The sequence below is a fragment of the Oncorhynchus mykiss genome, chromosome 5 (genome assembly GCF_013265735.2).
Source record: "Oncorhynchus mykiss isolate Arlee chromosome 5, USDA_OmykA_1.1, whole genome shotgun sequence".
NCBI lineage: Eukaryota > Metazoa > Chordata > Actinopteri > Salmoniformes > Salmonidae > Oncorhynchus > Oncorhynchus mykiss.
The window spans coordinates 84,975,302-85,002,151 of record NC_048569.1 but is presented as its reverse complement, the minus strand read 5'-3'; the positions used below and the strand labels follow the sequence as shown (position 1 = coordinate 85,002,151).

Here is a 26,850-nt window from a genome sequence, read left to right as displayed (position 1 = left end):
TTAGCCAGGACTACCTTCTCTGGCTTGAGAGGAATGTGCCATGTTTGTCTTGTGTGGGCCTCCCCTCTCTATGTTCTCTCTGTCCTGTCTGGTAACCTCTCTCTGTGTTCTCTCTGTCCTGTCTGCTAACCTCTCTCTGTGTTCTCTCTGTCCTGTCTGCTAACCTCTCTCTGTGTTCTCTCTGTCCTTTCTGCTAACCTCTCTCTGTGTTCTCTCTGTCCTGTCTGCTAACCTCTCTCTGTGTTCTCTCTGTCCTGTCTGCTAACCTCTCTCTGTGTTCTCTCTGTCCTGTCTGCTAACCTCTCTCTGTGTTCTCTCTGTCCTGTCTGCTAACCTCTCTTTATGTGTTCTCTCTGTCCTGTCTGGTAACCTCTCTCTGTGTTGTCTCTGTCCTGTCTGCTAACCTCTCTTCCTTGCTGTCTGAAGTTCTGCTTCCCTGGATCTCCTATATTATTACAGAGACGGCATAGTATCAGTGCCGTAGCAATATGGAGAATCCTGAACAGACAAACACACAGAGAAGCAATATAACAGACAAATAATGTTTACCTGAATTTTTTCACTCAATCTTAAACCTGATTAACATTCAAATGTCTTACCCTTCACAAACCACAATACCTGTGTTCTCTCTGTTGCTTTAGCAACCAAATCAAAATACATCAAATCAAATCAAATCAAATGTTATTTGTCACATACACATGGTTAGCAGATGTTAATGCGAGTGTAGCGAAATGCTTGTGCTTCTAGTTCCGACAATGCAGTAATAACAAGTAATCTAACTAACAATTCCAAAACTACTGTCTTGTACACAGTGTAAGGGGATAAAGAATATGTACATAAGGATATATGAATGAGTGATGGTACAGAGCAGCATAGGCAAGATACAGTAGATGGTATCGAGTACAGTATGTACAAATGAGATGAGTATGTAAACAAAGTGGCATAGTTTAAAGTGGCTAGTGATACATGTATTACATAAGGATACAGTCGATGATATAGAGTACAGTATATACGTATGCATATGAGATGAATAATGTAGGGTAAGTAACATTATATAAGGTAGCATTGTTTAAAGTGGCTAGTGATATATTTACATAATTTCCCATCAATTCCCATTATTAAAGTGGCTGGAGTTGAGTCAGTGTCAGTGTGTTGGCAGCAGCCACTCAGTGTTAGTGGTGGCTGTTTAACAGTCTGATGGCCTTGAGATAGAAGCTGTTTTTCAGTCTCTCGGTCCCAGCTTTGATGCACCTGTACTGACCTCGCCTTCTGGATGATAGCGGGGTGAACAGGCAGTGGCTCGGGTGGTTGATGTCCTTGATGATCTTTATGGCCTTCCTGTGACTTCGGGTGGTGTAAGTGTCCTGGAGGGCAGGTAGTTTGCCCCCGGTGATGCGTTGTGCAGACCTCACTACCCTCTGGAGAGCCTTACGGTTGAGGGCGGTGCAGTTGCCATACCAGGCGGTGATACAGCCCGCCAGGATGCTCTCGATTGTGCATCTGTAGAAGTTTGTGAGTGCTTTTGGTGACAAGCCGAATTTCTTCAGCCTCCCATGCAGCCATGGGGCAAAAAAGATGAGGTTGGCTGAAATTGTTAACATGTAAGCTTAGTTTAGTCTCCAATGTTTATTGAAAACAAATACATTTTCACAATGACCACTTGTTGTTTCAAAAACATTGTTGTAGGTATTGGTTAGCTAGCCAGCCAATGTTTGCCGTATTTGCATTGTCATGAAATCAGTCAAAACACTTCAAAAGAAGACATCAATAACTTGATGAAACATGCTGAAATAATCCACTAATTATTCCCCACATGGCAGTGTCATTCTTGCTAGCAATCTTGCCATCCAGAATCACAACAGGCTGATTTATGCCCCTTGGAAGCGTGCACATCGTTTTCGTGACGTTGTCAGCCAACCCATCTATGTAGCTAGATGCTAAATAATTATATTGTAAACACACACACACACACACTCACAATGTATCCACTTACTCCTGCAAATACAACAACCTGCTCTGTGTTTACTGAGCTGCATCTTCAATTCCGTACGTCCATCTTCTATAAATTGGGAAAAAATACTCAGCTATCCAGCTTTGTTTTTCAACAGATAGCTACAGTTGAAGTCGGAAGTCTCCATACACCTAGGTTGGAGTCATTAAAACTTGTTTTCAACCACTCCACAAAAGTCTTGTTAAAAAAAGATTGTTTTGGCAAGTCGGTTAGGATATCTACTTTGTGCATTTTTTCCAACAATTGTTTACAGATATTGTTTCACTTATAATTAATTCACTGTATCACAATTCCAGTGGGTCAGAAGTTTACATACACAAAGTTGACTGTGCTCTAAAACAGCTTGGAAAATTCCAGAAAATGATGTCATTGCTTTAGAAGGTTCTGGTAGGCTAATTGACATCATTTGAGTCAATTGGAGGTGTACCTGTGGATGTAGTTCAAGGCCTACCTTCAAACTCAGTGACTCTTTGCTTGACTTTATGAGAAAATCTAAATAAATCAGCCAAGACCTCTGAAAATAAATTATAGACCTCCACAAGTCTGGTTCATCTTTGGGAGCAATTTCCAAACACCTGAAGGTACCACGTTCATCTGTACAAACAATAGTATGCAAGTATAAACACCATGGGACCACATAGCCGTCATACCGCTCAGGGAGGAGACGCGTTCTGTCTCCTAGAGATGAACATATTTTGGTGCGAAAAGTGCAAATCAATCCCAGAACAACAGCAAAGGACCTTGTGAAGATGCTGGAGGAAACAGGTACAAAAGTATGTATATCCACAGTAAAAATGAGTCCTATATCGATATAACCTGAAAAGTCACTCAGCAAGATAGAAGCCACTGCTCCAAAACCACCATAAAAAAGCCAAACTACGGTTTGCAACTGCACACGGGGACAAAGATTGTCCTCTGGTCTGATGAAACCAAAATAGAACTGTTTGGCCATAATGACCATCGTTATGTTTGGAGGAAAAGGGGGAGGCTTGCAAGCCGAAGAACACCATCCCAACCGTGAAGCACGGGGGTGGCAGCATCATGTTGTGGAGGGTGCTTTGCTGCTGGAGGGACTGGTGCACTTCACAAAATAGATGGCATCATGAGGGGGGGAAATGATGTGGATATATTGAAGCAACATCTCAAGGCATCGGTCAGGAAGTTAAAGCTTGGTTTCAAATGGATCTTCCAAATGGACAATGACACCAAGCATACTTCCAAAGTTGTGGCAAAATGGCTTAAGGACAACAAAGTCAACGTATTGGAGTGGCCATCACAAGGCCCTAACCTCAATCCCATAGACGAATTGAAAGGCAATTCTACCAAATACTAATTGAGTGTGTGTTAACTTCTGACCCACTGGGAATGTGATGAATTAAATACAATCTGAAATAAATCATTCTCTCTACTATTATTCTGACATTTCGCAATCTTAAAATAAAGTGGTGATCCTAACTGACCTAAGACAGGGAATTTTTACTAGGATTAAATGTCAGGAATTGTGGAAAAACTGAGTTTAAATGTATTTGGCTAAGGTGAATGTAACCTTCCGACTTCAACTGTAGCTAATTGAGCTGACGTTACCAAAAATAGCTAACGTCATGTTAGCCTTAAGTTAGCTAGCTATCTTTATTAGCAATTTTTTGCATATTTGGACAATACTTGATTAGACAGTAATTAGTTAGTTAGTGATACTTTGTCGAGTGGTGAACAGAGCTCCAGCAGTTTCATTCAGTGTCCAGATAGCTAATCAGTAACTATACTGTCAAAACCCTGCTCGTGAAATCTGCTAGCTAGACTGAGTAGTCCCTCACGTTAGTTAGTTAGTTAGTTAGTTAGTTAGTTAGTTAGTTAGTTAGTTAGTTAGCTTAACATTATCTGTCAGTGCAGCTTTTGAGTCAATATGTTGAAATGTAAGTTACTCGAATCTGGCTTACTGTGAGGTGAATAACTCTGAATAACATCATCATGGGCTAACAAAATGTGCTAAAGCAATAGCAAGCTAACAAAGTTTACCTCGATTCTCCTTCTCGTCTTTGTGTTCTCTCCCTCAGAGAATGAACAGTTGCCCGCATACGGCGGAATATCATTTTTGGGGACGAATTAAAAATGTAGCACTTTGACTTCACCTCCTAAAGTGCCACCGTACACAGAAATGCTGGTTTTAGGCAGCACTGAAAAGGCAGGCCAGGGCCCATGTTTGGAGTATTCATTGCAGTGTAGCCTAGCTTGTTTTACACCATCCCAGCAGGGAAAAAGACTCAGGGCTGGGACAAAATCATTCATGGCTATAGCCACGAAAGCCCGGGTCTGGTGGTGTCAATGGCCTGTTCCATAGTACCATGACCTTGTGGCTGGTGTGTGCTTCGATCCCCTTGTGTTCCTGGCGGCGTAAAACTGAGACTGGGATGTTTTCAATGTTGTAACAGTCTTCACTACGGGGGAAAATATCTGCTTTTCTACTTAGTTAGTGATGGATTGCAGTGTTGTGATATAACCACTGAAGGATCAAATGATTCCCTACTGACGGGAAATGTGATTAAAGAAACATACAGACAAAAGTGCTGCACACAATTCATAGTGTTGGCTGCTGTTAGCCCTGTACAAACATTTCTCTCTGCATCTCTGTGTATCTGTGGCTAGCCAGACATGATGTTCCCTAACTAGAGATTGCCTGGTAGAGCCTGATGCATGCTCAATGACTATTGGATCCATTCACAGATGCTTGGCTTGCTTGTTTGGTTTGATAAATGACCAATTTTCAGCCCTGTTAAGTCAGACTTGGCGTAACACTTGACAAACATTGTTTCTATGTGTTATTAACTGATGTGACACACACACAGACACACAAACACACACATATTAGAGCAGTCGAAATACGTGTTTTGTCATACCCGTTGTATACTGTCTGATATACCACAGCTGTCAGCCAATCAGCATTCAGGGATCGAACCACCCGGTTTATAACAGGTAATTTCTCATGAGCAGTAAAACACACAATAATGCAGCTGGAACTCCCAACTTGTATAACATGGTGAGACCATGAAATTGCCATCAGACATCTCTACTGTACATTGATCTATAGAAGAGTGGGCTTTTAGAGTTGGGTGCTGCAGATTGGGCTTTTAGAGTGAGGTTTACTCCAGTAACTAACAGTATGTTTACTCCAGTAACTTACAGTATGTTTACATCAGTAACTAGCAGTATGTTTACTCCAGTAACGAACAGTATGTTTACTCCAGTAACTAACAGTACGTTTACTCCAGTAACTAACAGTATGTTTACTCCAGTAACTAGCAGTATGTTTACTCCAGTAACTAACAGTATGTTTACTCCAGTAACTAACAGTATGTTTACTCCAGTAACTAACAGTATGTTTACTCCAGTAACTAACAGTATGTTTACTCCAGTAACTAACAGTATGTTTACTCCAGTAACTAACAGTATGTTTACTCCAGTAACTAACAGTATGTTTACTCCAGTAACTAACAGTATGTTTACTCCAGTAACTAACAGTATGCTTACTCCAATAACTAACAGTATGTTTACTCCAGTAACTAACAGTATGTTTACTCCAGTAACTAACAGTATGTTTACTCCAGTAACTAACAGTACGTTTACTCCAGTAACTAACAGTATGTTTACTCCAGTAACTAACAGTATGTTTACTCCAGTAACTAACAGTAGGTTTACTCCAGTAACTAACAGTATGTTTACTCCAGTAACTAACAGTATGTTTACTCCAGTAACTAACAGTATGTTTACTCCAGTAACTAACAGTAGGTTTACTCCAGTAACTAACAGTATGTTTACTCCAGTAACTAACAGTAGGTTTACTCCAGTAACTAACAGTATGTTTACTCCAGTAACTAACAGTATGTTTACTCCAGTAACTAACAGTAGGTTTACTCCAGTAACTAACAGTATGTTTACTCCAGTAAACTAACAGTATGTTTACTCCAGTAAACTAACAGTATGTTTACTCCAGTAAACTAACAGTATGTTTACTCCAGTAACTAACAGTATGTTTACTCCAGTAACTAACAGTATGTTTACTCCAGTAACTAACAGTATGTTTATTCCAGTAACTAACAGTATGTTTACTCCAGTAACTAACAGTAGGTTTACTCCAGTAACTAACAGTATGTTTACTCCAGTAACTAACAGTATGTTTACTCCAGTAACTAACAGTAGGTTTACTCCAGTAACTAACAGTATGTTTACTCCAGTAACTAACAGTATGTTTACTCCAGTAACTAACAGTATGTTTACTCCAGTAACTAACAGTAGGTTTACTCCAGTAACTAACAGTAGGTTTACTCCAGTAACTAACAGTAGGTTTACTCCAGTAACTAACATTATGTTTACTCCAGTAACTAACAGTATGTTTACTCCAGTAACTAACAGTATGTTTACTCCAGTAACTAACAGTATGTTTACTCCAGTAACTAACAGTATGCTTACTCCAATAACTAACAGTAGGTTTACTCCAGTAACTAACAGTATGTTTACTCCAGTAACTAACAGTATGTTTACTCCAGTAACTAACAGTACGTTTACTCCAGCAACTAACAGTATGTTTACTCCAGTAACTAACAGTATGTTTACTCCAGTAACTAACAGTATGTTTACTGCCGTGAGGAAACTATTAAAGCTAACAAAGATCTGACAGGCAGCGTAGAGGAACTCAATCTTCTCCCCAGTCACCTCTAGAGCCACAGCGCCATCTTGTGTTCAGTGTTGAAAAATACATCTTTGAGGAACAGAGTGACTAAGCAAAGCTCTGAAGTCATCTGCTCTTTCATATCATCTTCCTTAAATGACTGCATGCACTTTATGATAGTGTCATTGAATAATGGCTTTCTTAACCGCCCCCATATTTCAGCCTGGATGTTCCGTTCAGTTCCCGCTGACATATTATGGGAGCATTTGTGCACACAGAGCTTTCATTTACAGTTTTAATAAAAGTATTCCCGTGTTATAAGGAATCATGATTTATTGCTGTTTTCAGCCCTCTCTCTCTCTCTGAGGGCATTTGTAAGAAGAGTTCTGAGAATTACCAGTCCCATCCATCTTTCCTCCGTTCCTTTTTCATCAGTTTGCTCTGTGCTGTACAGACAGATTTCAGTTGGTCATTGTGTTATGTGATCTAGGGTAGTGCTGTACACTTACCATTACAACAGCGGTTGAAGAGAAAACCTACAGGAGGGTAGCTCTCCAGGAACAGGGTTGGAGAGAGAACCTACAGGAGGGTAGCTCTCCCGGAACAGGGTTGGAGAGAGAACCTACAGGAGGGTAGCTCTCCAGGAACATGGTTGGAGAGAGAACCTACAGGAGGGTAGCTCTCCAGGAACATGGTTGGAGAGAGAACCTACAGGAGGGTAGCTCTCCAGGAACAAGGATGGAGAGCCCTGCTAGAGAGACCTGCTGTATACTTACTATTACAACAGGGGTTGTAAATAGTAGACCACTTAAAGGTCCCTTACAGTACAAGTACAGGAGTATCATGGCAAACCCGGTAGACTGTCCAATAGTTTCTATGCTCAGACCATCAGGCTTCTGAAAAGCCACCACTAGTCAGCTACCTACTCCCCCCTGCTACTCCCCCTATGGACACCCACATCCCACCCCTGCTACTCCCCCCTGCTACCCCCGCTATGCACAGCCCTCCTTAGATCAGCTGATATCTCAAAGTACTGTACAGAAACCCAGCCTAAAACCCCAAACAGCAAGCAATGCAGGTGTAGAAGCACGGTGGCTAGGAAAAACTCTCTAGAAAGGCCAAAACCTAGGAAGAAACCTAGAGAGGAACCAGGCTATGAGGGGTAGCCAGTCCTCTTCTGGCTGTGCCGGGTGGAGATTATAACAGAACATGGCCAAGATGTTCAAATGTTCATAAATTACCAGCATGGTCAAATAATAATAATCACAGTGGTTGTCTAGGGTGCGACAGGTCAGCACCTCAGGAGTAAATGTCAGTTGGCTTTTCATAGCCGATCATTGAGAGTATCTCTACCGCTCCTGCTGTCTCTAGAGAGTTGAAAACAGCAGGTCTGGGACAGGTGAATAGGTCAGTGTTCCATTGCCGCAGGCAAAACAGCTGAAACTGGAGCAGCAGCACAGCCAGGTGGACTGGGGACAGAAAGGAGTCATCATGCCAGGTAGTCCTGAGACATGGTCCTAGGGCTCAGGTCCTCCGAGGGAGAGAAAGAAAGAAAGAGAGAAAGAGAAAATCAGAGAGAGCGTACTTATATTCACACAGGACACAGGAGAAATACTCTAGATATAACAGACTGACCCTAGCCCCCCGACGCATAAACTACTGCAGCATAAATACTGGAGGCTGAGATTGGATAGGGCCACAGTGGTCATTCCCCCACCCCCTAAACAGCCTTTACTCTGCCTCCATTCCAATGGACATGTATTTATTTATTCGTCACCGATACAGTTATGATGTGTATAGTTCTATTGTTGTTTTTTATCACCATTTTCATTATTTTATTTCACTTAGTCCTGCATGTTGGAGCTCGAAGCCTAAGCTTTTAACTGTACCCTGCAATCACACCTGCAACTCTGACTATTAAAAACTCTGAATCTGAATCTATGAGGGGACCTTTAAGCCTGTGAAAGATTTACCACAGAGATGATTAAAGGCCCAATCCAGCCGTTTTTTATATAAACATCAAATCATTTCTGGGTAACAATTAAGTACCTTACTGTAAAAGTTTTCAATTTCTCAACCAATCATTTTGCTAGGACTGTCTGGGAGTTGTCTGAGTAGGGAGGGGGAGGGCACCTTAAAAGTTGCTGTTGTTGGAAGAGAGGTTTGGAACTCACTTTGTTATCGGTCTATTAACTTAATTGATGCCTGGTGATGTCAACAGCTGAACTCCACCAATGCCAAACATTCTGATTAGAAGGTCCTATGTAGATTGTAATTTCAACCAGCAGGAAATAACACTGATGAAATGTTTTCAGACTTTTACAGTGTTAGTTTGATAAGCGGTTGTACAATATGATACAGAGCACATGAGAAACTGAATTTGGACTGCACTGGACCTTTAAGACATAGTCCTAACTTTGACATCATGACTTTGCACTTTAGTATGTTCATAACTTGATGTGAATGATGTGACATACATTGCTGGGACAAAGACCTTTTGAGATGGCTAAAGGTTGTGTATGTTGTGTGTCTCCTGTGTAACAGAGCCTGGGTTAGTCATGATGGACAACGGATGTGCATAGAATATCACACTGATCCTAGATTTATAAAGCAACCAAGTATTTCAGATCAGATGTGATACCTTTGATGCACATTTGATATGCTTGTTACACCACATTCAATAGCTTCCTTCCCCAGTTGTAACAGAAACTGCTTCCTCAGTGTTTGTGTTCAGGATGCTATGGATCAAGTTCAAGGGTCAAGTTCACAGGCTTGTCCCTTCCCAACTTCTCAAAGGGGATTTTTCCATTCCTGGAATATTAGATGTACACTTTATTTTCTGCATGACTTGCTGTTTTTTATGTTTGTTTCTCCAGACCAATCAGATCCATTGATAGTGTCTCTTGTAGGCTCTGTATCTGGTTAAGTTCAGCCTGTAATAATATGTTGGTGAACTTTGACCTTTGTCTCTCTCTCAGGGGAAAGCTGGGATCCCTGGCAGCACAGGAGAGAGGGGTGCCCATGGTGAACCAGTGAGTATCGACCAACCAATCAATCAATCAAACAGTTGTCATAAAGTTCTTTACAGGAACCCTGCCTAGACCCCTAAAGTGTAAGCAGCAACACAGTAGAAAACTCCCTAAAAGGATACATCTCATGACCTCTCTTAGCGTGATGAGGGCCAGTAGTTTTCCGACCTAACCACACAACCTGATAGGAAACACTCTGGGTCTTAGCTATGACACATTGGCTGTGTTTGTGTAAACGCAGCCACTGTGGCTGTGGCTGTGATTGTTCTGTGGTATAGGAATGTCAAACAGACTATCCCTGTGAGGTGAACATTAAACATTAAATCGATTAAGCCTCTCTTCCTCCTGAGGCATTTGGACTTTGTTGTGGACAGGGAGCCCAATTCTGATATTTTTTCTTCTAATTGGTCAAAAGACCAATTAGTGAAAAAAGTATTAGAATTGTGCTGCCTGTGTAAAGGCCGCCATCCCTATATGTTTTTATTTCTATTAATATAATCAGCTCTGGTATTACTCCTGCACCCTGAATCAGATGTTCCAGGGCTCTGTAAAACGGAGGCTGTAAAGAACGGGGTGATTTCATGTGGCTGATGGGATGTGAGTGTGACTAATGATTCCAGCTTTGATGCTGACAAACACACACTCAGGCACGCACACATACACATACACACACACACACACACACACATACATGTGATATGAGCAATGTAAGATATGTAAACATCATTAAAGTGGCATTATTTAGAGTGCATTGTATAAAGTGACTAGTGATCCATTTATTAATGTCACGACTTCCGCTGATGTCGGTCCCTCACCTTGTTCGGGCGGCGTTTAGCAGTCGACGTCACCGGCTTTCTAGCCATCGCCGATCCACTTTTCATTCTCCATTTGTTTTGTCTTTGTTTTCTACACACCTGGTTTCTATTCGCCAATTACATGTTCATTATTTAACCCTCTGTTTCCCCCATGTTGGTGTGCGTGTTTGTTTATTATGTTCAGGTTGTATCTTTATGACTGGTATTGTTTGCCAGGTTCATTTTTATGGTCGTTATTTACGAGTGACCTGTATTTTCACGCACCTTTAGTATTTGTTTTATACTGGTGCAGTTCGTGGAATTGTACTCTCATCTCTGCTCTCCTGCGCCTGATTCCATGCACCAGTTACCCACAGCCTGACAATTAAAGTCGTCAGTGATTGGGTCTCAATGTAGGCAGCAGCCTCTCTGAGTTAGTGATTGCTGTTTAGCAGTCTGATGGCCTTGAGATAGAAGCTGATTTTCTGTCTCTCGGTCCCACGTTTGATGCACCTGTACTGACCTCGCCTTCTGGATGGTAGCGGTGTGATCAGGCAGTGGCTCTGGTGGTTGATGTCCTTGATTATGTTTCTGGCCTTCCTGAGACATCAGGTGCTGTAGTTGTCATGGAGGGCAGGTAGTTTGCCCCAGTGATGCGTTGTGCAGACCACACCACCCTCTGGAAAGCCTTGCGGTTGAGGGCGGTGCAGTTCCCGCATCGTGGGAGACAATCACAAAGACAGATGAAACAGATCAGGGCGTGACAGCAGGGCTGGCGAATGCCACATTTCTATGATACAGCCCAACAAGATGCTCTCGATTGTGCATCTGTAAAAGTTTGTCAGGGTTTTGGGTGACAAGACAAATTTCTTCAGCCTCCTGAGGTTCTTCACCACACTGTCTGTGTGGGTGGACCATTTCAGTTTGTCTGTGATGTGTACGCCGAGGAACTCAAAACTTTCCACCTTCTCCACTGCTGTCATGCCCTGCTGTCACGCCCTGATCTGTTTCACCTGTCTTTGTGATTGTCTCCCACATCCAGGTGTCACTTGTTTTCCCCATTAGTCCCCGGTGTATTTTTCCCTGTGTTTCTTGTCTCTCTGTGCCAGTGTGTCTTGTTTTGCCAAGTCAATCAGCGTTTTTCCTAGCTCCTATCTTTCCCAGTCTCTGTTTTTTCCTAGCCCTCCTGGTTTTGACCCTTGCCTGTCCTGACGTTGAAGCCGCTTGCCTGACCTCTCTGCCTGTCCTGACCTCGAGCCTGCCTATCGCCTGGTACTGTTTGGACTCTGACCTGGTTAATGAACTCTCGCCTGTCCCCAACCTGTCTTTTCCCTACCCATTTTGTTATAATAAGTATCGGAGCTCAACCATCTGCTTCCTGTCTGCATTTGGGTCTCGTCTTGTGCCCTTATAACTGCTGTCCCTTCAATGTGGATAAGGGGGTGCTCCCTCTGCTGTTTCCTGAAGTCCAGGATCAACTCCTTTGTTTTGTTGACATTGAGTGAGAGGTTATTTTCCTGTCACCACACTCCGAGTGCCCTCACCTCCTGTCTCGTCGTTTTTGGTAATCAAGCCCACTACTGTTGTGTTGTCTTCAAACTTGATGATTGAGTTTGAGGCTTGGATGGCCACGCAGTCGTGGGTGAACAGGGAGTACAGGAGGGGGCTGAGTGTTGAGGGTCAGCGAAGTGGAGATGTTGTTTCCTACCTTAACAACCTGGGGACAGCCCATCAGAAAGTCCAGGACCCAGTTGCACAGGGCGGGTTTGAGACCCAGGGCCTCCAGCTTGATGATGAGCTTGGAGGGTAATATGGTGTTGAATGCTGAGTGGTAGTCAATGAACAGCATTCTTACATAGGTATTCCTTTTGTCCAGATGGGATAGGGCAGTGTGCAGTGTGATGGTGATTGCATTGTCTGTGGACCTGTTGGGATAGTATGCAAACTGAAGTGGGTCTAGGGTGGCTGGTAAGGTGGAGGTGATATGATTCTTGACTAGTCTCTCAAAGCACTTCATGATGACAGAAGTGAGTTCACTTATCATTTAGTTCACTTATCTTTGCCTTTTTGGGTACAGGAACAATGGCTGCCATCTTGAAGCATGTGTGGACAACAGACTGGGATAGGGAGCATTTGAATATGTCCGTAAATACACTAGCCAGCTGGTCTGCACATGCTTTGAGTACGCGGCTAGGGATGCCGTCTAGGCCCGCAGCCTTGCGAGGGTTAATAGGTTTAAATGTTTTACTCACATCAGCCATGGAGAAGGAGATGGGTGGGCACAGTCCTTGTTATCAGGCCACGACAGTGGCACTGTATTATTCTCAAAGCAGGCAAAGAAGGTGTTTAGTTTGTCTGGAAGTGTGACATCGGTGTCCGTGACGTGGCTGGATTTCTTTTTGTAGTCCGTGATTTCCTGTAGACCCTGCCACATACGTCCTGTGTCTGAGCCGTTGAATTTGTCGCAGTTCACCTTGTCGCTGTACTGGCGTTTCGCATGTTTGATTGCCTTGCGGAGGGAATAACTACGCTGTTTATATTCAGACATACTCCCAGACCTCTTTCTATGGTTAAATGCGGTGGATCATGCTTTCAGTTTTGCGCGGCTGCCGCCATCCGTCCACAGTTTCTGGTTAGGGTAGGTATATGTTATGGATCAGTTGTTACTTTGAACACAATCAAACCATGATGCGCCACATCACATGATATCACTGTAACCCCTGTGGCCTCTGATTGGCTGTTTTTCTCCTCTAGGGGCCCAAAGGACCCGCGGGGGACGCAGGACCTGACGGAGAGCAAGGACATGAGGTAACTGTTGTTTAATATCAAGATTGGATCTCATTATTTTGTTGTCATTTCACGCTGATTTTCACTATACTTCTGGCACACACTCCCTCATGCTTTTGCACACACAAACACACACACACACGCTTTGTTTTACTTCTCTCTCTTTCCACAGGGAGCTCCTGGCGGAGAGGGGGAGCCAGGTCCAGTTGGAGAACCTGGGATAAAGGTCAGTGTCCTAGAGAATTACTGATTTGGATTTTAAAACCACCAAAACAAAATAACAAATCAGACAACATGCTAGTGAAGTTTACCGCTTACCTACTCACCCATTGAACTTGTTCTTAAGATGTTCCTCAACATACCCTAGGTATGAAAAATATATTTTTTTAAAGATGGCAATGTTAAACTGAGAGCGGTACCAGGTCCTATTTGTACCCAGAAGCCTCTTGGAGGGCCATGGCATCTGTTCATCCCTGTGTTGGGTTATGTCCCCCTGAGGGGACTTGACCTCCTGAGCACTATGAAAAACACAGTCAACACTTACAAATAAAGTAGTTAAATCTAAGTAATATTTTATTTGGAAGTTGGAATACCCATGGGCTACAGTACCTCAAGACTCATTTACAGAACTTAGAGCTGTCTTATCATCTTATTTTGTATAAACTCCTGAGCACCGCTGTTGTTGTGTCCCTGCAGGGCCACGGGGGGCCGGTTGGAGGAGAGGGGGAACAAGGACAGCAGGGAATGAGAGTGAGTCCTTCACAAGACCTTCTGAACACAGTCTATGCTCCTATTCCTGCTCTGCTTGTTTTTGGGAGAATCCGATATGTCCGTATATTTACTGTGCCCTCGTTTGATGGAGATGTGTAATCTCTTGGCCGGCGAAGACCAGGGCAGCGTTGAGACTGATTTGTTTTTGTCTGTTGGACTGTATCAATAACCTCAAGGGATGTCGGAGGAGCCTCTCTCTCCCCTCCCTCTCTCTCTCCCCCCTCTCTCTCCCCTTTTCTTGGGCCAGGGGAAAGCACTGTAGAGAGAGAGAGGGTCCTTTGTGTCAAAGCTTACTCTCAGAGATCCTGTTGTAGGACATCATTGTGTTGTACTGTGATGCAGAAGGATGTGCAACAATTACATGCAGTGCCTTGCGAAAGTATTCGGCCCCCTTGAACTTTGCGACCTTTTGCCACATTTCAGGCTTCAAACATAAAGACATAAAACTGTATTTTTTTGTGAAGAATCAACAACAAGTGGGACACAATCATGAAGTGGAACGACATTTATTGGATATTTCAAACTTTTTTAACAAATCAAAAACTGAGAAATTAGGCGTGCAAAATTATTCAGCCCCTTTACTTTCAGTGCAGCAAACTCTCTCCAGAAGTTCAGTGAGGATCTCTGAATGATCCAATGTTGACCTAAATGACTAATGATGATAAATACAATCCACCTGTGTGTAATCAAGTCTGCACTGTGATAGTCTCAGAGGTCCGTCAAAAGCGCAGAGAGCATCATGAAGAACAAGGAACACACCAGGCAGGTCCGAGATACTGTTGTGAAGAAGTTTAAAACCGGATTTGGATACAAAAAATATTTCCCAAGCTTTAAACATCCCAAGGATCACTGTGCAAGCGATAATATTGAAATGGAAGGAGTATCAGACCTCTGCAAATCTACCAAGACCTGGCCGTCCCTCTAAACTTTCAGCTCATACAAGAAGAAGACTGATCAGAGATGCAGCCAAGAGGCCCATGATCACTCTGGATGAACTGCAGAGATCTACAGCTGAGGTGGGAGACTCGTATATTGCACAAATCTGGCCTTTATGGAAGAGTAGCAAGAAGAAAGCCATTTCTTAAAGATATCCATAAAAAGTGTTGTTTAAAGTTTGCCACAAGCCACCTGGGAGACACACCAAACATGTGGAAGAAGGTGCTCTGGTCAGATGAAACCAAAATTGAACTTTTTGGCAACAATGCAAAACGTTATGTTTGGCGTAAAAGCAACACAGCTCATCACCCTGAACACACCATCCCCACTGTCAAACATGGTGGTGGCATCATCATGGTTTGGGCCTGCTTTTCTTCAGCAGGGACAGGGAAGATGGTTAAAATTGATGGGAAGGTGGATGGAGCCAAATACAGGACCATTCTGGAAGAAAACCTGATGGAGTCTGCAAAAGACCTGAGACTGGGACGGAGATTTGTCTTCCAACAAGACAATGATCCAAAACATAAAGCAAAATCTACAATGGAATGGTTCAAAAATAAACATATCCAGGTGTTAGAATGGCCAAGTCAAAGTCCAGACCTGAATCCAATCGAGAATCTGTGGAAAGAACTGAAAACTGCTGTTCACAAATGCTCTCCATCCAACCTCACTGAGCTCGAGCTGTTTTGCAAGGAGGAATGGGAAAAAAATTCAGTCTCTCGATGTGCAAAACTGATAGAGACATACCCCAAGCGACTTACAGCTGTAATCGCAGCAAAAGGTGGCGCTACAAAGTATTAACTTAAGGGGGCTGAATAATTTTGCACGCCCAATTTTTCAGTTTTTGATTTGTTAAAAAAGTTTGAAATAACCAATAAATGTCGTTCCACTTCATGATTGTGTCCCACTTGTTGATTCTTCACAAAAAAATACAGTTTTATATCTTTATGTTTGAAGCCTGAAATGTGGCAAAAGGTTGCAAAGTTCAAGGGGGCCGAATACTTTCGCAAGGCACTGTAGGTACAGTGTAGTGTAGAAAGTTGAAGACATACCTGTTCTCCAGTCTAAATGTCTGTATTATGGATTCTACCGTGTAGCGACTCAGGTTGGGCTGGCTCTCTGCCTCCCTCATCGTCAGGCCATGGTTTATGACATGGTCCACCAAAGTGGCCCTAATGTCATCGGAAATATGTCTCCGTCTATTGCCTGGTCCCCTTCTTTGTTCTTGTCCTCATCCTCATCCTCCGCCTCTCTTCCTCTTCCTTTCGCTCTCACTGCCTCCATGTTTGCAAAGTTCTCACAAAAGAGATGAGCTTACCTGAGGTCTATTTGTAGTGCTAAGGCTCAGACTAATTGGTGTTCAATTACTGTAGAAATGTTTTCATGTGTATGTGTGTGTGGGTGTTGCCAATTTCAGGAATGTTTAGCATTTTGAATAGAAGTGTTTTCCCAATGATTGCAAGAGATTTCATTCTTGAACGAAATGTCTAATGTAAGAAACAGTGTGTAGTGTTTTGCAAGTGTGTTGCAGAATTGCAAACAAAGTGCAAAGCAGAAAATGTGTTTGTACTTTTGGTGCCTTTGTTTAAGGGATGGTTGCAAAAGTTAAAGTGTTGATGCTTTTGTCTAAGAATTCACTTTCAGTGTGTAAGCAATCTGCAAAAACTGTAATCACAATGGCTTACATATAACGTAAGGAAAATATAATCGTCACAGTCAGGCTCTTTCCAATGTACAACCTGTTTCATGCCCTGTGGGTCTGTGTAAGCCTACATACATATGAGTCAACTATACATACTGGACAGTAAAGCCTAAACATTCCATAGGAACATATTAGCATGGTATTAATTGTAACAGCAGTGACCATGGTTGGTTGAAGTAAATGTGATGCTGTGTTTGTAGGGTCTTCCAGGTCCTGCTGGTGAGGACGGGCCCCAGGGAAAAGATGGACCAAAGGTAACGCACTGGACAATAAGCTAAATGAGAAGTCCTTTGCTGTTTTGCTCCTACTTCAGAAGCTTCCTAGAATCTATGTCTCTTTACTCTCCTACTCTTTCTTTCCTGTGATCTTGATCTTTCTCTTCTCCCGCTCTCTCTCTCTTGCTCTCTCTCAGGGAGAGCCAGGTGACTGTGGGCCCATGGGTGAGGCAGGGGACAGGGGGATAGAGGGAGACCCTGGGCCTCCTGGAACCACCGGAGTGGCTGGAAAACAGGGTTTCTCTGTAAGTGTGTCCGTTTATTTGCTAAACTTATGACAAAAAATAATAATGATACAACAATTAAGCCGTAAAGTAGGTAATGATGCCAATGTGTCCCAGTAGGGGTCAGTATTCTGGGGCACATGGCGTTCAGTGAGGTCGATGTCATAATGGAATTGATACAAAGAAGATGATTTTGTCAGCAGCCATTTGATCTCCCAGTGTCTAATGAGTTTGCCTCTCTTCCAGGGTCCAGAGGGGAAACAGGGTCCCCCCGGCAACCGAGGACGGCAGGGCAAGAAGGTACACACCTGTTTTACTATTAGCATGTGTTGATAAATTACATCACCGATTCCTCATGGGTGTCCGTGCTCTCACAGCTTTACTGTTCTGTCTTCAGGGTGAGGCTGGCAAACCAGGTCCTATCGGTGAGACAGGGGACATCGGGGACATCGGCCAAGAAGGAGGGATGGGACTGAAAGGAGCCAGAGGAACCATAGGCCCTGTGGTCAGTGCCCAGTTATCTATTCTCTGAGTTCTCACCCCTCCTAACTTCCTATGTGTGCAATATGTGTAGGAAAGTGTCCCTCATTAGTACTGAAGGGAATCTATCAGGTTATTGTGTTGTTCGGGTCAATGGAGTGGCCAAGAGGACAGCAGCCTCCATTCAGTCTCAACAAGAAACGCTTGAAATTAATGGAGCTGTTTCCTTGTGTCCTTGTGTTGGTTGAGATGAGGTAACACATTCGGCATCCTACCACCCAGTAGAAATACTTGTTGATATACATACACATACTCTCACAATTGACAAGTTGCATAATTCCCAAGTCATTGGCAGGCCTGTAATATTTTATATAAATAATGGTTTCCCTCTCTCTCTGGAGAAGCAACCCTGAGTGAATGACCTCATATTACACTATTCAAACCTGGCAAAGACTCTGTTGGATCAGTAGCTCAGACTAAGCAGAAGTGATCTGAGATCTTTCCTAATCTCTAAAACTAATCTCCCTCTGTTTTGTATAGCAATTAGCAGGTTGCTAATCCAGTAGTGTTTGAAGACAAGCAATAGGCCTATCAGATCTTCTGTTATGAGTTGTAAAAAACAGATGTCAAAAGCAGAGCAGAGGCTTTAAATAACCGTTTTTCCCCTGGAGCACGGGATCACACATGAAGACATAGAGGAAGGAAAACTCCTTTTCCAGGAGTGTTATGCCATGAAACCTCTGTGATAGCTGGGAAAGGAAAGATGTATGGCTTAGTGTCATACATCACCCCAGGTCCAGGGATGCAGCCTGCATAGGTGCTTAATGTTTAACTCCAAGGTTATATTCAGCATAACCACATAGTGCAGATAGAATAGCAAAACAAATGGTTGTAAAAACAAATGTGTCTGTTTTCTGCATGATTTTCAGGGTCATCCAGGAGTTATGGGGCCTGAGGGGATGCCTGGAATTGCAGGATACACAGTGAGTTATTCCTGTCTGTGCTACAACAACACACTTCTCTTTATATCTCTCTCTCTCTGTCTCCTTCGATCGCAATCTCAAATCTCGATCTCACTCACTGACTCACTCACTTGCACACACTCATACACACAGACACGTTCAACAATAACTTTAAAGTGTTTCTTAAGGGTATGTGTGTCTCTTCAATCACTAATAACAACATAGGTATGCAACAAAGGTGTTCTAAGCCCTGTTCTGTTATGGTGACATCATGTCACTCATGTCACTCACACCAAGTCATGACTCCTGACTTCCTTATCAGATCAGCTTTCTTCCCCTAAAAGAGATTCACCCCAGTATCTTCACCTCAGAGAGACTCACCCCAGTCTCTTCACCTCAGAGAGACTCACCCCAGTCTCTTCACCTCAGAGAGACTCACCCCAGTCTCATCACTCCAGTCTCTTCACCTCAGAGAGACTCACCCCAGGCTCTTCACCTCAGAGAGATTCACCCCAGTCTCCTCACTCCAGTCTCTTCACCCCAAAAAGACTCACCCCAGTCTCTTCACCTCAGAGAGACTCACCCCAGTCTCTTCACCTCAGAGAGACTCACCCCAGTCTCATCACTCCAGTCTCTTCACCTCAGAGAGATTCACCCCAGTCTCTTCACCTCAGAGAGATTCACCCCAGTCTCTTCACCTCAGAGAGATTCACCCCAGTCTCTTCACCTCAGAGAGATTCACCCCAGTCTCTTAGCCAAACAAGAACAAAGAAGTAATTGGATATGGTCAACCTCAAACCATAAAACCAAAACCTCTGGCAACTCCAGAGGACGCCAGGTCATCGCCAATCTCATTCTGGGTTTTAGTTTCGTAACGATGCAGGGGCACTACAAGTTCACGTTGTTCCTTTTTAGTCTGTTTGTACTGTACACTCACTCTTAGCTCAATCACACACCCACCCAAGTTGTTGAGTGATTTCTGTGGTCCTGACAATAAGTCATTATACCAGGGATATATTTCCTGAGTGTGTTTATAATAAATCCTCGTGATTAACACTATGTTGACAACCCACGCCGTGTCAACGTATGTGTTATTGTACTGTCTGTCGACCGTGAGTTATGGGTTCTGTGAATATTATGCAGCATATGACATAGATATAGGTGAATAATCATGGGTTTGGTTATTCTTAGGGCCATGCCGGCAAACCAGGACCCATAGGACCACCTGGACCCAAAGGTGAAAAGGTACCCTATGCATTTGCATGTTTTTTGTCCTCCTCCTAAACACAGTGTTATGTTTTCAGCCTTTTGAAGATATATGCCATGGACTTCAGCTCTCCACGAAGACTTGGTTAATTTGTGTCAATATCCTACATAAAGTCATGTACACTATAAATCTTAGAATGCGGTGTTCAGCATATTACAGACAAAATGTCCTGAGTTATAAGGTGCACACCCCACAGCAACTTGCCCTAACCCCCCTCCCCACTTCTCCTTCACCCAAATCCAGATAGCTGATGTTCTGAAAGAGCTGCAAAATCTTGACCCCTACAAATCAGCTGGGCTTGACAATTTGGATCCTCTCTTTCTAAAATGATCTGCCGCAATTGTTGCAACCCTCTATTACTAGCCTGTTCAACCTTTCTTTCGCATCGTCTGAGATCCCTAAAGATTGGAAAGCTGCCGCGGTCATCCCCCTCTTCAAAAGGGGGAAACACTCTAGACGCAAACTGTTACAGACCTATATCTATCATGCCCTGCCTTTCTAAAGTCTTCGAAAGCCAAGTTAACAAACAGATCACCGACCATTTAGAATCCAACCGTACCTTCTCCGCTATGCAATCTGGTTTCAGAGCTGGTCATGGGTGCACCTCAGCCACACTCAAGGTCCTAAACGATATCATAACCGCCATAGATAAAAGACAGTACTATGCAGCTGTCTTCATCGACCTGGCCAAGGCTTTCGACTCTGTCAATCACTGCATTCTTATGGGCAGACTCAACAGCCTTTGTTTTTCAAATGACTGACTCGCCTGGTTCACCAACTACTTCTCAGATAGAGTTCAGTGTGTCAAATCGGAGGGCCTGTTGTCTGGACCTCTGGCAGTCTCTATGGGGGTGCCACAGGGTTCAATTCTCGGGCCGTCTCTTTTCTCTGTATATATCAGTGATGTCGCTCTTGCTGCTGGTGATTCTCTGATCCACCTCTATGCAGACGACACCATTCTGTATACTTCTGGCCCTTCTTTGGACACTGTGTTAACTAACCTCCAGATGAGCTTCAATGCCATACAACTCTCCTTCCGTGGCCTCCAACTGTTCTTAAATGCAAGTAAAACTAAATGCATGCTCTTCAACCGATCGCTGCCCGCACCTGCCCATCCAGAATCATTACTCTGGACGCTTCAGACTTAGAATATGCGGACAACTGCCAATACCTAGGTGTCTGTTTAGACTGTAAACTCTCCTTCCAGACTCACATTAAGTATCTCCAATCCAAAATTAAATCTAGAATCGGCTTCCTATTTCACATCAAATCCTCCTTCACTCATGCTGCTAAACATATCCACATAAAACTGACTGTCCTACCAATCCTCTTTGCTCGGTCAAACCCCGCCTTATCTCAGCTCACTGGTAACCATAGAATCACCCACCCGTAGCATGTGCTCCAGCAGGTATATTTCACTGGTTATCCCCAAAGCCAACTCCTCATTTGGCCGCCTTTCCTTCTAGTTCTCTGCTGCCAATGACTGGAACTAATTGCAAAAATCACTGAAGCTGGAGACTTAAATCTCCCTCACTAGCTTTAAGCATCAGCTGTCAGAGCAGCTTACTGATCGCTGCACCTGTACATAGCTCATCTGTAAATAGCCCACACAACTACCTCATCCCCATATTGTTATTTATTTTTGCTCTTTTGCACCCCAGTGTCTCTACTTGCACATCATCTTCTGCACATCTATCACTCCAGTGTTAATGCTAAATTGTAATTATTTCGCCACTATGGCGTATTTATTGCCTTACCTCCCTAATCTTACTACATTTGCACACACTGTATATAGATTTTTTAATTGTGTTATTGACTGTACATTTGTTTATCCCATGTATGACTGTGTTGTTCTTTTTGTCGCACTGCTTTGCTTTATCTTGGCCATGTCACATTTGTAAATAAGAACTTGTTCTCAACTGGCCTACCTGGGTAAATAAAGGTGAAATAAAAAAGACAGTTTGTTGTGCCAGACTTGGATGGGCGCATTGTGGTATGCTGTCTCATTTTACTGTTGTGTCAGAGTGTACTGAGTGTATTTTGGTATGGTGTTCCAGGGTTACCCTGGAGAAGACAGTAAGACCCCAGGACCTGCCGGGCCACTAGGTGAACCAGTAGGTCTCGCCTTCCTTCAACTTACCTGTCCTCTTCCTATGTGTGTGTGACTTAGGGCTGAGTCAGAGGTGATGTCCAAAATGGCACCCTATGAAACATTACATTAACCGTTTTCTAATAGTGGTGTTGCTTGAGGCGTAGTTGTCCAACCATGCTTGACAGCGGTCCAAGAGAGTGGATGTCCAAAGCCGCTTTCTGGAGGCTGCTGAGGGGAGAATGGCTCAAAATAATGTCTGGAACGGAGAGAATGGAACAGCATCAAACACCTGGAAACCAATGCATTTGATGTGTTTGATACCATTCCACCAATTCCTCTCCAGTCATTACTGGAGTGTGTGTTGGCCTCCCAAGTGGCGCTGTGGTCTGAGACACTGCATCTCAGTACTAGAAACGTCACAACAGACACCCTGGTTCAAATCCAGGCTGTATCACAACTGGCTATGATTGGGAGTCCCATATGGTGGCTCACAATTGGCACAGGGTTTGGCCGGTGTAGGCCGTCATTGTAAATAAGAATTTGTTCATAACTGGTTAAATGAAGGTTAAAAAAAAAGCCCGTTCTCCCCAAATAAGGTGCCACCAACCACCTGTGCCAAAGCGCTACAGTAGATAGATTGTAAGCAGTGTAACCTATAAGAAGGAAGGTATTGTGTTATTGGCTCAGAGAGTTTAAGGTGAAATACAGCCTTTCCTAAAAGATTCAGAGCCCTAATGTATGTGTGTGTTTGGGCAGGGTCTCCCGGGTGAGCGAGGAGACCGCGGAGAGCCTGGAGATGAGGGATATCAGGTAAAACCACCATAAAAACCACAACATCAAATGTATCACAAAATCACTTTTCTGGCGTTTTTTCTGTTCCGTTTCCATTATTTTCTTTGGTGCTTGTATTAAAGCAGGTCTGAGACCACACATCTGAGACATGAGCATCCCGGATTACTGAATTCCTAGGGATTAGTCAGGAGGAAATCTGGTGTTATTGGCATAGACACTAAAAACTAACACACACACATGCGAAACACACAAACACAGGTCAGGTGTGAAGTTAACAGTACAAGATGAAAGTTGTGCAGAGAGAAATCCCAGAATCCCCTGCGGCAGGGTTACTAGAGCTCTCCCCTCCTATAAACACTTTGCCCAAGCGCCGCCGTCCTCAGAGAGAGAGAGTACAATGGTTTTAAGCATTTATAAGCATTCTTCTGCTGAACTGGATATCAGTTCAAAGTCACGGTTGCTAATCTTGATTTGGCAGTTGTTGAGAGGCTTGAGAGACTTCCAGGATCCCATTAGACAAAAGTGTGTGTGTGTGTGTGTGTGTGTGTGTGTGTGTGTGTGTGCGCGCATGCGTGTGTGTTAGCTCTAACTGGCCACGGTGGGTCGACCTATGGGGCTTCCCCCCTTTCTGAGTGGTGAATTTATAGAGCAAATTTTGTCTGAGCCACCTGCAGCCCAATGTAATAAAATACATACCTAGAAAGCTTGGCCTGTGAGCTACTGTACTCTGCGGTTCTGCTATTCGTATGGTACGAAGCTTAGGCGACTATATAGTGCTGTTGAAAGAAAGATAGATATGCGAACACAGTTGAATGCGCCCACAGTTTTATTGTGCAACATTTCGACCTAAAGATCAGGCTTATTCCAGCTAACCTTGTGTAGCTGTAGTGAACCAAGAGACAGCTAGCTGAGCCCTGACATCTGGGTCTCACTAAATGACATGACTCAACCTCCAATATCACCAATTCAGGTGACTGTGAAGCTGTAGCGTTTCAACTAGAGCTGAGCGATATGGACAAAAATCCATATTGTGATAAATTGCCTCAATAGACGTGCTAATGATAAGGTTAAAGCAATGTGCACCACAGTTTATTTTTATTATAATTTAAATTACTAATGTTACTACTAGTTTGATGGTTGTAGCCATCAATTGTCCCAATAACGATCATCCATATTAGCAAAATTATTTCATTTCAAACTTTTGCGATAATTGATCGGTATGGTCTGTGTCGATCATTGATGGTTCATCGTCCCAGCTCTAGTTTCACCTATATAATGTCTTTGTCTCTTTGTTATTTTCAGGGCCACACTGGCCTCACTGGACTTCGCGGGGCTGTTGGAGCACCAGGCCTTCCTGTAAGTCCAATAAATACTCTGTGTAGCCCTTATCAGCATCTACAGTTGAAGTGGGAAGTTTACATACACTTAGATTGGAGTCATTAAAACTCGTTTTTCAACCACTCCACAAATTTCTTGTGAACAAAATATAGTTTTGGCAAGTCGGTTAGGACATCTACTTTGTGCATGACACAGGTAATTTTTCCAATAATTGTTTACAGACAGATTATTTCACTTATAATTCACTGTTTCACAATTCCAGTGGGTCAGAAGTTTATATACACTAAGTTGACTGTGCCTTTAAACCGCTTGGAAAATTCCAGTAAATGATGTCATGGCTTTAGAAACTTCTGATAGGCTAATTGACATCATTTGAGTCAATTGTAGGTGTACCTGTGGATGTATTTCAAGGCCTACCTTCAAACTCAGTGCCTCTTTGCTTGACATCATGGGAAAATCAAAAGAAATCAGCCAAGACCTCAGAAAAAAAATTGTAGACCTCCACAAGTCTGGTTCATCCTTGGGAGCAATTTCCAAATGCCTGAAGGTACCACGTTCATCTGTACAAACAATAGTATGCAAGTATAAACACCATGGGACCACGCAGCCGTCATACCGCTCAGGAAGGAGACCAGTTCTGTCTCCTAGAGATGAACGTACTTTGGTGCGAAAAGTGCAAATCAATCCCAGAACAACAGCATAGGACCTTGTGAAGATGCTGGAAACAGGTACAAAATTATCTATATTCACAGTAAAACAAGTCCTATATCGACACAACCTGAAAGTCCGCCCAAGAAGGAAGAAGCCACTGCTCCAAAACGACCATAAAAAAGCCAGACTATGGTTTGCAACTGCACATGGGGACAAAGATCGTACTTTTTGGAGAAATGTCCTCTGGTCTGATGAAGCATAAATAGAGCTGTTTGGCCATAATGACCATCGTTTGGAGGAAAAAGGGGAGGTTTGCAAGCCGAAGAACATCATCCCAACCGTGAAGCACAGGGGTGGCAGCATCATGATGTGGAGGTGATTTGCTGCAGAAGGGACTGGTAACTTCACAAAATAGATGGCATCATGAGGACGGAAAATTATGTGGATATATTGAAGCAACATCTCAAGACATCAGTCAGGAAGTTGAAGCTTCATCGCAAATGGGTCTTCCAAATGGACAATGACCCCAAGCATACTTCCAAAGTTGTGGCAAAATTTCTTAAGGACAACAAAGTCAGGGTATTGGAGTGGCCATCACAACGCCCTGACCTCAATCCCATAGACAATGTGTGGGCAGAACTGAAAAAGCGTGTGCGAGCAAAGGAGGCCCACAAATCTGACTCAGTTACACCAGCTCTGTCAGGAGGAATGGGCCAAAAAACTTATTGTGGGAAGCTTGTGGAAGGCTACCTGAAACGTTTGACCCAAGTTAAACAATTGAAAGGCAATGCTACCAAATACTAATTGAGTGTATGTCAACTTCTGACCCTCTGGGAATGTGATGAAAGAAATAAAAGCTGAAATAAATAATTTCACATTCTTAAAATAAAGTGGTGATCCTAACTGACTTATGGCAGGGAATTTTTACTATGATTAAATGTCAGGAATTGTGAAAAACGGAATGTATTTGGGGTGTGTGTGTGTGTGTGTGTGTGTGTGTGTGTGTGTGTGATTTTGGTGATTAGGGAACACCAGGGGAATCCGGAGAACCGGGCCCGAAAGGAGAAATGGGAACTCAGGTGAGTGTGTGTGTGTGATCATGGTATTCTTTGTAAATCAATGCATCGGACTCATTCTGCTCCTGGCTTGGGGAAAGGAAAGCACAGTGTTTGTTAAATCATGTCTCCCTGGAGCTCTAGATGAGATGTTACTGTATAACTAGATGACCAGTAAAAGTGTTACACCAGCCTACTAGCCTACTCCTTGCCTCTGAACACCATGAGGGTTGGGTTGAGCAATCACCTGTCAACACTATGGGAGAAGAGGAGACACTCACTTCCAAACTGCAGTTCCTAACAAGCTAGCCAAGCCGTGGAGACAACCGTTTTTAACCTAGGACTCTATTGCTCTCGATCAACAAGCCGAAGTGCCAGAGCATAAGCATTGTCATGTGAAGAGAGGGAGAAAAAAAACACTTTTATTCCCATGAAATCAGACTGGGCCAAAACAATGCAGACAGGCTTGAGCATCTGTGCCTTTGATACCAGAGAAGACGGATGAGGGAAGGAGAGAATGAGGGTGAAAGAAGGAAGCAGAGCATTATGTTTGTTTGGCCACCCACTGTGCGCTTCATGCTTCAAAGTGTTCCGTCTGAATTCCACAAGGCTTGAGAATACACACTGGAATGCACAAAGCTGGCATCAGTTAGAATTTTGGAAAAAGGAGCTATTTATTATGCACTTCAAGTCTAAATTACTTCACTTCAAGTATGAATTTTTTCACTTCAAGTATGAATTATTTTAACTGCAGCTTGATAATGTATACATTTTCAGAGTTTGTGAATATCATTCATTTGTGACATAATGTTGCTCTTTATGGAATATAGCTCTTTATGTACAGAAATATGATTATTTGATCTGCATATGGTCACATATTTCCTAAAAACAAGCTGAGGTACTGTATCTTACATAGTTCTAAACACCTTTGACATGTTAAGACAAGTGACTTGGCCTATTTGCCTATTTTATCAGATTGAGTGCATATTGGTGTGTCACATATTGAGTGCAAGTTCGGCCT

General features: G+C 43.2%; 1 protein-coding gene across 1 annotated transcript in view; it reads left to right on the top strand.

Moving 5' to 3' along the window:
* The window catches only part of LOC110524715 (collagen alpha-1(XXIV) chain), a 241,432-nt gene that overhangs the window by 173,286 nt on the left and 41,296 nt on the right, over positions 1–26,850 (top strand). Inside the window, exons 32-45 of the mRNA XM_036978599.1 lie at positions 9,653–9,706; positions 13,252–13,305; positions 13,457–13,510; positions 13,981–14,034; positions 16,894–16,947; positions 17,106–17,213; positions 17,439–17,492; positions 17,590–17,697; positions 18,602–18,655; positions 19,826–19,879; positions 21,959–22,015; positions 22,750–22,803; positions 24,088–24,141; positions 25,800–25,853. Coding sequence (XP_036834494.1) covers positions 9,653–9,706; positions 13,252–13,305; positions 13,457–13,510; positions 13,981–14,034; positions 16,894–16,947; positions 17,106–17,213; positions 17,439–17,492; positions 17,590–17,697; positions 18,602–18,655; positions 19,826–19,879; positions 21,959–22,015; positions 22,750–22,803; positions 24,088–24,141; positions 25,800–25,853 — 867 coding nt within the window. The remainder of the gene's footprint in view (positions 1–9,652; positions 9,707–13,251; positions 13,306–13,456; positions 13,511–13,980; positions 14,035–16,893; positions 16,948–17,105; positions 17,214–17,438; positions 17,493–17,589; positions 17,698–18,601; positions 18,656–19,825; positions 19,880–21,958; positions 22,016–22,749; positions 22,804–24,087; positions 24,142–25,799; positions 25,854–26,850) is intronic.